At 43.8% G+C, this 12016-nt stretch overlaps 1 protein-coding gene across 1 annotated transcript; it reads left to right on the top strand.

The window, feature by feature from the left end:
• LOC307073444 (surfeit locus protein 4-like) lies at positions 1-5918 on the top strand. Its single transcript, XM_079733290.1, has 6 exons — positions 1-195; positions 1333-1519; positions 3295-3371; positions 4084-4127; positions 4337-4523; positions 5011-5918. Exons 1-6 carry the CDS (start codon positions 148-150, stop codon positions 5275-5277), a joined length of 810 nt encoding a protein of 269 aa, XP_079589416.1. The 5' UTR covers positions 1-147; the 3' UTR covers positions 5278-5918.
• The last annotated feature ends 6098 nt before the right edge of the window (positions 5919-12016 follow it).

The following is a 12016-nucleotide window of genomic DNA, read 5'->3' as shown; positions in this document are numbered from 1 at the left end:
GAGCAGGCTCTAAGCAGGCAGCCATCAACGCGAATATACTTCGATTGAGTAAGGAAGAGGCTACGTTAATAAGTTGTAACACTATTCAGATTGTTTTTTTCCGAACGTTGAACTTGATTATCGAAGTGCCTTATTGTCGGAGAGGAGATGGGACACAACGACCTGATGGGCCAGGCGGAGGATGTAGCGGACCAGGTGAGCACTGCTCCCCTGGGAACGGCCACCCTGCCACGGGTTGAGAGACCGATCGGGTCGGGGTAGTGGAACAAACGTTAGCTGAAAGGGTTGTTGCTTAGTCTGCTTTAAAGACCTTAATGTTTCTAGTTTTAGGCATGGCCCCTTGAATCGTTGATTTACTGGGTATGTTTAAAGGACGGAAGCTAAAAAATAAGACGGCGTGTTCTTTTGTGTTGTGTTTTTAACCGTAATCGATCATGAAGTAGTCTATTCTGACGTGTTCCGTCGAAGTGCTTCCACGAAACAATTCTGAAAACAAAGCAGTTTCAAAGCGCTGTGTGAGCCAACCAAACCCATCTGTTACAGGGGAAATGGGACAAATCACCGCTATAGGGAAACGCTATGATTTGCTACCATCATACATCTCCGCCACCACTGCCACATCATGCTGGCCCATTAAGGTTACATCTAGCTTGATTTTTAAGCCGCAAGCAAAACCAAAAAGAGCCACCTAGAGTCATCATCCTCAGGGCATTCATGGATCCTTCTGATTTGATGATAGTCTATGGCTTAAGTTGTACCTCCCATGTGCGATGTTTCTTGGCCTTATCAGAGTCCTCCGCGTCCATGTGTTGTTGATTTGTTTGTAAGTTGCATTTGCCTAGGAGTCTACGACAATGATTTAACCGCATAGTTGACTTCCTAGTTTGTCTAATCACAACTCTCCTATCCCCTCTTCCTTTTTTGTCTTATGATATCATCCGATTATGCCTGCCTGCTTTGTGCACTGTCGTCTCAATGGCATATTAGTCGGTAAACCACACAGTCTCCATAGCAACCGCCATTGATTCCAACTCTGTCACCAAAGCTTACACCGTATTGACAGGGAGAAAGGTGATTGGCCGAGAGGCACATCTCCTACTGGTGTGGAAAGCTAAACTTAGGTGGAGCTTGGCTGGAGGAGAATGACTCATAAACAACACTTATGTACTCAATGGGCTGCAACAGAAAATGGTGGTGGTCACCTGTGGTTGATGTGGTTGAGCTGCGATGATGAAAAGACGACACCCCCAATGCAGAACACAATTGTAGCAGGGAAATAACCATCTGAAAATACTACTCTCTGTTGTCATCTCTCTCTCCTCTCCGGTGCAGTTTCTGCGTCTCACCAAGCAGTATCTTCCCCACTTGGCGCGCTTGTGTCTGATCAGCACCTTCCTGGAGGACGGGGTGAGGATGTGGTTCCAGTGGTCGGAGCAGAGCGACTACATCTCGGCCACGTGGAACTGTGGCTGGTTCCTGGCCTCCTGCTTTGTCCTCATCAACCTGCTGGGGCAGCTGGGTGAGGCCCGGAGACAGACCCGCACCCACACCTATCTGTCTGTCCATTGGTTGACTTCAGCCATTATAGCTGCAACCATGATCAAGGAATCAATGAGACAATCAATAGAAAATGATTAAATCTAATTGATTAAAGGTGCTGTTGGTTGATTTAAGAGCTAATATTTGAGTGTGAATAGTTAGACATCAGCTTTTAGTGAGATGTCAGGGATGCAAACACATGTATGACAAAAAAAGTGAGCGCTACCCAAAGTCAGAAAAAATATGACGGCGTAATATCCTATTAACATGAGAAGGCCTATGCTATATGCTTTAATAAATAGGAAATTCAATTTAGTATACACTGCTTCATAAGAGACAGACGGACAGACAGCACCAGCTAATCTTAAGCAAAAAGATTGTGTCCTACCTTTTATTTATGTGGCAGTGATCTCATCCCGTGGTGTAGCCTACCACATCCACTTAGTTAAACAAGTTATCGAAGTTATCTGAAAACTAGAAGGTACTTGTCCACAGCGTCCCCAGTGAATCGACTCCTACGGGAGACCCTGTCGGAGACCCTCTCCGTAGCTCTACGTGCGCATGCGCATCCAATATTTAACTATCCGTCGATGCGACGGCAAGGGCTGAGATTGGTCCCCTAACAAAATCATTTCCGGAATCACTTTTCTTTACTTCGAAGGCTCGAGGGGTCTCAGTCAGATTACGGACTATTGACACCTGCACGCGCGCACCGATCGACACGCACCCCCCCCCCCCCCCCCCCCCCAAAAAAAATCTTCGGATCTGCACGAACCACACAGGTCCCCAAAATCTATGATAAAAAAGCGACTCGCGCCAAAAAGCGCGCCGTTTGCATGTCTGGATGTTCTGTGACATTATCTCCTCTGGCTGACTGCGTGCCTTTTTCAGTACAATTTAGAGTTTAGACCGCTCCCGGCTCATCAGGGAATCTCTTGCCTGATTGGTTCAGGGATCCATCCTGCCTGTCAGGTGCGGTAAAATCACCTTTCAATGACAGAGAAATGTAGGGTGGGAGGGATGGGACATTTCTTTGGTTGTTAAGTTTCAAAATTGGGATGAGAGTGCTAGGAAGGAACGGAGATGTTACGTATATAGAAAAGCTAGTTCACGTCATTGAGTGCAAGCGTTTTAATGAACGATGTGGTGAAGCGTGCCACACACCAGGGTGTTGTATTCAAAAGTGACCGAGAAGCTTAACCCTCTCTCTGCCACAGCCATCAATATCACCCACTCCTAAATGGATCTCCAGACATCCACCATCCACCCATCCACCCTCTGGGCATCGCTCATGCCCAGAGGGTGGACCATGCTCTATAATATATTCATGACCTGGAGGTGCCTCTGAGAGGGCACTGTCACAGCAACACTAACGGCTGACCTTACTGGCTTCAGTCGTTTGGCTTTGCACTTAGAACTCCGCCCTCAAAGGGAAACATTTGTGGTACGATAATCAGTCAGCGCTTGGCTCTGTAGTCAGAAGGTAAAATAGACGAAACGCATTAAAAAAACATGGAGGAATAGTAATCATTCAATAAACCTGAGATCACATCAAATTGCCATGGATATAGTGGAATATCATTCTTGAAACAAATTGTAGCAAATTCTGGAATTCGGTTGCTCTCAGCCGGTTGTGGGGTATTTAAGACAAAATGAGGTTCGTAAAAGCACTGCTCCGCAGGTGAGCGATCAGACATTTAGTGTTGGTACTAAACAATGACTAATGTGTCTGTTTCTGTGGCCCTCTGCCTCTAGGTGGCTGCGTATTGATCCTCAGCAGGAATTTGGTTCAGTATGCCTGCTTTGCTCTGTTTGGAATCATTGCCCTGCAGGTAGGTACCACCGCTCCAGAAGAGTCTGGTAGATATGTACTCTGTGACCTAAATACATGGAAAGGTGCAACATGTCATATTATGAGTTTAATAAATAGAAAGAGGAACTGCAATTATCAACAGAATGTGAAGAAATAACAGTCTTGACGTTACGTCAAAGACATCTTTGCATTGAGCTTCAGCGATTTTTAAGTAAGCAGCTAGCAGCTAGCCTTAGCTAGGGCTGACCCGTTTTGAGTCTCTTTATACAACTCTACCCCTCGAGAGTCGATATCCGTCACTGCAGCGTCCCGTCTTCCATCTGTCCATGAGGGGATGGTGTCGTAGTGATGCCCAGAGGGAGTATGGGAACCTCTTGTCAACCACGTCAAGAGTACACTGAAACATTTAAAACTGGCTCTGACTTACTGCATCCCTTGAATGAGAAAGACTTGGCAGAATAGCATTACTTGAATAGCATTACTCCTATATTCTGTGTGGCGATGTGTTTTGGGAGGGAGGGAGAACTCGGAACCAAAAACCATTGTGGGAGACATGAACTTGTTTCTTACGCTAGGGGTGTACACCACGATTCTCTGGAAATATTCTACCCCCTTCTGCAGAAGACTAATTTGACAGTCTGCCAGAACATGTTGCACCTTTCTATATTCTTTTAATTGACTGATTGTTAAGTTAAGTGAGCACTAAGGCTGTCTGTCTGTCTGTCTTCCAGACTGTGGCATACAGTATACTCTGGGATGTGAAGTTCCTCATGAGGTGATCAAATGCTTTTTTTATGTATTAAGAATGTAAAAGAAAATGTATAGCATATTAAAGCCAACGACTATAAAAAAAACCTCAATGTTTTAATGTAAGTTGTATTTTCATTGTTGTTATCATTTCATTATTATTTTATTATTGTAAAAATGACACATGGAGGAGAAGAGAGGCAATGTTGTCTCTAAATCCTCCAATCCCTGCCCTAGGAACCTGGCTCTGGGAGGCGGGCTGCTACTGCTATTGGCTGAGAGCCGGGGCGAGGGGAAGAGCATGTTTGCCGGTGTGCCGTCCCTCGGGGAGAGCTCCCCCAAACAGTACATGCAGCTGGGGGGGCGTGTCCTCCTGGTTCTGATGTTCATGACCCTACTGCACTTTGAGCTGAACCTCATCACTGTGAGTATAGGTTACCAACCTCCGTCAGCACCTCGTCCGAAACGCATGCATGCAGGCACACACAAGTTCTAAGGGTTTTATTTATCAAATGCACAGTAGAACACTGTGAAATTCTGAAATGATTCGCACAAGTCAAGGGTTGACAAGTAATGAATATTAATAAATACTTGTTAACTGCATAAAATATAGTAATAGGGAAGCACCGAAATTGCAACTGAAATCAAATCACCAAGCAACAAAGATAACTGGTTCAAACCATTTCAGAGACGAGTCATGGCCCACAATAGGCCACCAGCCACACACAGTAAACACACATCCCCCCCTCCCCTCTCACCCATAGTAGACTCTGGGTTATACTTGGGCTTAGTTTTGTGTGTGTGTGTGTGTGTGTGTGTGTGTGTGTGCGCGCGCGCGCTGACAAACAAATGTATTTATTGTAAGTCGCTTTGGATAAATGCATCTGCTAAATGTAAGTGTGTGTGTGCAGATCCTGCAGAACCTGGTGGGCACGGCGCTGATCGTGCTGGTGGCGGTGGGCTTCAAGACCAAGCTGGCAGCGCTGACGCTGGTGCTGTGGCTGGCCTGGATCAACCTGTTCTTCAACGCCTTCTGGACGGTGCCCACCTACAAGCCCATGCACGACTTCCTCAAGTACGACTTCTTCCAGACCACCTCGGTGATCGGGGGCCTGCTGCTGGTGGTGGCCCTGGGGCCCGGGGGGGTCTCCATGGACGAGAAGAAGAAGGAGTGGTGAGGGGGAGGAGGAGGAGAAGAGGGGCGTGGTTAGAGAGGGAGGGGGGCGGGGCTGATGAATTGAGTCTCGTCATAAAGAGGGGAGAAATGTATGGCGGCATGTCATTAAAGGGATGACGTTTACATCCGAGGCGGAGGAGTGGATGACCGACAGAGAGGCGAGTCGGGTGGGTGGATGGACTGATCGATCGCTAGATGGATGGATGGACGAGTTTTAGTGGGGAGGAGACGTAGACAAATGGGTCACGGGATCTTGGTCAGCTTTTTGAGAGGCTTGACTTTCCACCGGAGTTAGGCCTCTGTGTCGGTCCGATACCTCCCCCTCCTCTCCCTCAACAGACGGATAGACAGTTTCTCTCGACTTTATCTCTTCCTACCCTCTCCTCGTCTCCACACTTAACCTGTTATCTGTCAGAAGACTACTGCTTCTTCTTTCTCTTTCCGGTTAGGAATCAAATGTTCCATCTGTTTCAGAGTGCTTCGATTTAGATTTCTGTTGATTTGAGAGAGATTTTGAAAGTCTTTGTGTGTGTGTGTGTGTGTGTGTGTGTGTGTGTGTGTGTGTGTGTGTGTGTGTGTGTGGCTGATAGTTGCTGTCCTCAACAAAGCATTTCTGCTTTTAATATCTGGAGTGTTTCCAACTACTGCCAAAATGTAGAGAAACTCAAAAGTGCCAATACTATTATAGACACCTGCAGGCCCTCAGTCTAAGCAGTTCTGCCGTTGTGTCTAATGCTGCCTGTCCTGTAGATACACCTTAGGCATCGCATTAATGGTAGGAAATATAGTTCACATTGTTAAAGACTTGTATGTGCGTCCAGCTGTATGTCTGGTTATTAGACAGACTGACCGGCCCGTATAGATAGGCAGACAGACAGACAGCTGGCTCTTATGAGGTTAAGCTGTTGATGAATGATTTCATTTCAAAAATATCAAACAAAGCAGGCAACGTATTATTATCTGACCCTCTGTCTGTTTGCTTGTCAGTCTTTTTTCCCCCCCAGAATCTATATGTTGAGATGCATTGAAATGGTTTTCTATTGTGTGTTTATGAAGATGTTTAATAAATAAATTTCAATCTTTCAGAAACATTTTGTTTTACGCAGTCATTCAGTCGCCCATCCGAATCACCATACCATAATTAATCTCACTCGTACCTGATTCATGTTGGTCCATAAATATAGGTGAAGGGCATTGTGGGTAACGATGTGTTCTCTTTTATCAGGGTTGAAGGCTGGCTTATCAAGGTCTTTTAGAGAGCAGGACATACTGGGTCAGAGAAGATGCTCCCAGGACAACATTTAACCTTCAACATCCCACTCATACATTTTAAACAATATCCATTACATTTAATTTACTTTGTTTATCTGTGCAATGAAAGAACACAGTAAAAGTACATGCCAAAAAAATAACATTAAAACCCAAGTGCAGGAGAGGGACAGAATCCCCAGCGGGCTTATGAGACTGAATAAAAATTATGTTAAAAATCAACATGTTTATGAGATGAAGATGAGATTAAAATAATTATTTTAATACTTTGATTACTTCCTGTTCCAATGTTTACCCATGCTTATGATATGCGATATCATTAATTAGACTAATCAATAAATGAGTAGGCATACCTGTAAAGAGAAGACAGACAAGTAACACACGGCCTGTTGAATCGGCCATGATGTCACTAGAGATGTCCCATAAAGTCAGAGTGTTTACAAATGGTCCTAAATATTGAAGATTTCCATTGTCAATGTGTGCAAGTTCAACTAGAATGATATTGTTTTTCTTGCTCTGTGTTTTGTGGGTATGTGTGTTGGTGTGTGTGTCCTTGCTGTGTGTGTGTGTGCGCGCGCGCGCGCGCGCGCGCAGGGCCGTTTCAAGGAATTTGGGGGCCCCAAGCAAATTGCTATTGCATTGCATAAGATTTGAACATTTTTAACATTTGAAAAAAAAAACACCACTGTACCATAAAATCCAACATAAAGAAAAGTCCACAATAGCTAAATCCAACATACTTAAAAACACACACACACATACATGCATACATACAGTGGGGCAAAAAAGTTTTTAGTCAGCCACCAATTGTGCAAGTTCTCCCACTTAAAAAGATGAGGCCTGTAATTTTCACCATAGGTATACCTCAGCTATGAGAGAAAATGAAAAAAAAAAATCTAGAAAATCACATTGTCTGATTTTTAAAGAATTTATTTGCAAATTATGGTGGAAAATAAGTATTTGGTCAATAACAAAAGGTCATCTCAATACTTTGTTACATGCCCTTTGTTGGCAATGACAGAGGTCAAACGTTTTCTGTAAGTCTTTACAAGGTTTTCACACACTGCTGCTGGTATTTTGGCCCATTCCTCCATGCGGATCTCCTCTAGAGCAGTGATGTTTTTGGGCCTTCGCTGGGCAACACAGACTTTCAACTCCCTCCAAAGATTTTCTATGGGGTTGAGATCTGGAGACTGGCTAGGCCACTCCAGGACCTTGAAATGCTTCTTACGAAGCCACTCCTTCGTTGCCCGGGCGGTGTGTTTGGGGTCATTGCATGCTGAAAGACCCAGCCACGTTTCATCTTCAGTGCCCTTGCTGATGGAAGGAGGTTTTCACTTAAAATCTCACAATACATGGCCCCATTCATTCTTTCCGTCACACGGATCAGACGTCCTGGTCCCTTGGCAGAAAAACAGCCCAAAAGCATGATGTTTCCACCCCCAGGCTTCACTGTAGGTATGGTGTTCTATGGATGCAACTCAGCATTCTTTCTCCTCCAAACACGACGAGTTGAGTTTCAACCAAAAAGTTCCATTTTGGTTTCATCTGACCATATGAAATTCTCCAAATCCGGTTCTGGATCATCCAAATGCTCTCTAGCAAACTTCAAACGGGCCCGGACATGCACTGGCTTTAGCAGGGGGACACGTCTGGCACTGCAGGATTTGAGTCCCTGGCGGCGTAGTGTGTTAGTGATGGTAGCCTTTGTTACTTTGGTCCCAGCTCTCTGGAGGTCATTCACTAGGTCCCCCCGTGTGGTTCTGGGATTTTTGTTCACCGTTCTTGTGATCATTTTGACCCCACAGGATGAGATCTTGCGTGGAGCCCCAGATCGAGGGAGATTATCAGTGGTCTTGTATGTATTCCATTTCCTAATAATTGCTCCCACAGTTGATTTCTTCACACCAAGCTGCTTACCTATTGCAGATTCAGACTTCCCAGCCTGGTGCAGGTCTACAATTGTGTTTCTGGTGTCCTTTGACAGCTCTTTGGTCTTGGCCATAGTGGAGTTTGGAGTGTGACTGTTTGAGGTTGTGGACAGGTGTCTTTTATACTGATAAGGAGTTCAAACAGGTGCCATTAATACAGGTAACGAGTGGAGGACAGAGGAGCCTCTTAAAGAAGAAGTTACAGGTCTGTCACAGCCAGAAATCTTGCTGGTTTGTAGGTGACCAAATACTTATTTTCCACCATAATTTGCAAATAAATTCTTAAAAAATCAGACAATGTGATTTTCTGGATTTTTTTTTTTCATTTTGTCTCTCATAGCTGAGGTTTACCTATGATGAAAATTACAGGCCTCTCTCGTCTTTTTAAGTGGGAGAACTTGCACAATTGGTGGCTGACTAAATACTTTTTTGCCCCACTGTACGTACGTACATACATACATACATACATACATACATACATACATACATACATACATACATACATACATACATACATAAATAGATTATCACGGTGGAATAGATAGAATAGCAGAGAAGCTATGCCACTTTCATCAAAACCGATTACAAAGCTATAGCAATGTCATGTCATTAAATACGATAAACAGTGATTCTGGAACAGATCGGCGTCTTCCTTATCCCGTCAATAAACATTACAGTATGTAACCATATTCTGTCCATTCGAAAAAAAGTTGCACTAACTGTTCTAGTTTGTTACAAGCAGCATTGGCCGTCAGGCAGGTAGCTAACATAAACATTTTTTTGCTAGCCTACCTGCTGCGAAATTACACCATTTGTACAAGACAAGTAGAGATATTTTATCCAGTGTAATTTAACACTTACCACTATCTTTTTTTATTCTTATCCTCCTCTTCTTTCTTTTCTGGCTTCCTGATGCATAATTCCTAGGGGTGTGCATCTCTCCTTTATAGGACGATCCGATACGTATCTAGATACATGTGCTACGACACGATTCAGGGACGATACATTTTAATATGGAACGATTCGATGCGATTAGATTCAATGTTCTAACGATCCGTTGCGATTTGATGAAATATGAATCAATCTGACAGATAGTTAAAATTTGTTTAACGTTAACACATTCATTTTTTATTAAAATAAGCCTTATATAAAAGAGACATTGCCTACTTTCAAATATATATATGGTATAGGGACCATGGAATCTTAGGATTTTATATTTTTTTCTTAATGGCATGGGGAAAAAATGGAAGACACATTTATAAATTTAGAACTACATGTCTATTTATTTGTTTATTTATAGACTTGATCGCTGTCCTACACAATTTAAAAAATAGCGAAGCTTTTGTCAATATTCCCCTCCTTCTTATAAGACCCAAAGGGCTTCTACACGTTTGATTTCAGATTCGCTGGTGCACTGAAAATCGGTTCACCCTTTTCGGACGTATGCCTGTTATTCGCGCACTCACAACTCCGGTTGTTCCTTGCTCGCGAGATGCAGGGCGCGCGCGGAGACGCAGGGCGCGCGCGCAAACATACACAAACACACAGACGGATCCGCCCGCTTCCTTAAGGTGCGTTCACACCAAACGCACATCTGTCGCCCGTTCGCGTGGTTGCCAAAGTTTTGTCGCGCGACAAATCATAATCTGTCGCTGTGCAAGTTTTGTCAGGCGAATTTGTCGCGCCACATCTTTTGCCCGCCAACGTGCTTTATGCCAATTCATTCTCAACCACGACCGAGATAACCACCATTGCATGTCTTTCCCTTTTGTGGAAGAGGGAGAGACGTCAGAGAACTTGACGCAGACTAGTTATAATATTGTAATGACCACGGAAGAGGCAGTGAATGAAGTATTGATTAGACAGCGATTTATTAGTTAGGCCTACCCAATAAACCGTTGGAACACACAAGACCGGAAACCATAGTAACGCCGGTAAACAAACCCCTACGAGAGCTCTCCGCGCTAAGGCCATTCGAGGGGCACAGAGCTTTTGGCCGTGATTTTATATATACAATTATATTATATTATATACTATTATTATTACTATTATTACTATTCACCCCTGACTGCACTGCAGGGAACGGTTGGCCGGTTGAATTAGTTACACATGTCACTCAGTGGCCACGCTGTTGAACGCTGATTGGCTGTCATCACGCGAATGCCGCGACAAAGTTGAAATATTTCAACTCGAGCAAATTTGACGCTAGCGCTCGTCTGTGCAGGGCGAAAGTGTGGCACTACAAATCAAAACTTGTCGCAGGTTTTTTCTAGCGAATAATTCGCCCGATTCGCGTCTCTACGTTCACTTTGTATGGGATCTTGTCGCCCCTTGCGTTTGGTGTGAACGTACCTTTAAAGGGGAACCATACAACTTTGGCCACTTCTTCGCTGTTTTTTTGGTTTGCGCTTGCATTGAGCTCCCCCTACAGCTTCGGAGGAGATACTTTACAACACTGTCGTAACAACACGTTGACAACCCTTCTCCATCCACTTCTAAGCTAGCCATGTGCATTTGTTTTCAAAGAAGCCGGCGAATGTTTGGAGCCATGTCGAGGTAGATGTACCTCGGACATGGCCGAGGTACAAGGTTATACATTTTAAAAGGGTGTATGTGTTACAATAAACCCATCCTTTTTTAAAGTTGACAGGGAGATGTTATATCCTAGATTAGAATTGTTTTTATCTTTGGTTGTTGAACAGAATGATCAGTGTAAGTGTTGGCCAACATAATACATAACGATAGCATGAACAATTAGCGCAGCAATCGTACATTTATGTATCTGCTCAAGTACGTCCCTTGTGTACGGAATTACAGGGAAATGGATTCAGAGTTCGAGACGGTATTCTCGCTAGTCTCCGCAGGAGAGTTGTCATAGGCAGATGCTGTGTCTGGAAGATTAGGGACACATTTACGTTTACGTGTAACTGCCTGCAAATAAACATTGCAAATAATATAATTGTATATGGTTTTAAAATCTTTCCATTTTTTTAAATAACAGATGTTTGCACCACCTTTCTTTCATTTGTTCAATAATACAAACTTTGGTTAGAAAAATATTTATTTTGGATATTGAAAGAAATGCAAGTGACAGTTCTTCATGGTTTGTTTTTTGCCTTAAAGCTATTGTGTAACATCTCCTTGATGGTTCTCTGGATTTCCTCGTGACACTTGTTCCCGCACAAGTTTGGATGTGGGTGGTGGCTGTACCGGGGCAGGCAGGCCGAGCCGTCTTGTGTCATCAAGCCTCATAACAATGCTGTTTGCCAACGCTTGTAACTAAGAAAAATACAAAGCAATCTTTTTACAAACATGTTAACAAGCGGGGAACTACACCAACGGTATAACATGGCTGAAGCTATAATGGAGGTTCCGGTATCGGAACAGTTCTGTTACCGATGTATATGTGCTAACTAGCAGCTCTCGTGCAGGGTACTGCATTATATGGCCAGCCGGACATATCACATGGTATAGGCTATACACTCTTAGAAAAATCTGAGGCATTCGAATAGCGGTCTAGTGATCTAAATAAACAAGAAC

Source organism: Pollachius pollachius (genome assembly GCF_949987615.1).
Source record: "Pollachius pollachius genome assembly, chromosome: 1".
NCBI lineage: Eukaryota > Metazoa > Chordata > Actinopteri > Gadiformes > Gadidae > Pollachius > Pollachius pollachius.
This window is presented reverse-complemented; position numbering and strand designations above follow the sequence as displayed.

Bases quoted from the DNA above. Each gene is read 5' to 3' on its own strand.
- LOC307073444 (XM_079733290.1), top strand. From the start codon at position 148: ATGGGACACAACGACCTGATGGGCCAGGCGGAGGATGTAGCGGACCAG. The intron at 3,372-4,083 runs GTAGGTACCACC...TCTGTCTTCCAG, and splicing joins TTGGAATCATTGCCCTGCAG to ACTGTGGCATACAGTATACT. The intron at 4,524-5,010 runs GTGAGTATAGGT...GTGTGTGTGCAG, and splicing joins TTGAGCTGAACCTCATCACT to ATCCTGCAGAACCTGGTGGG.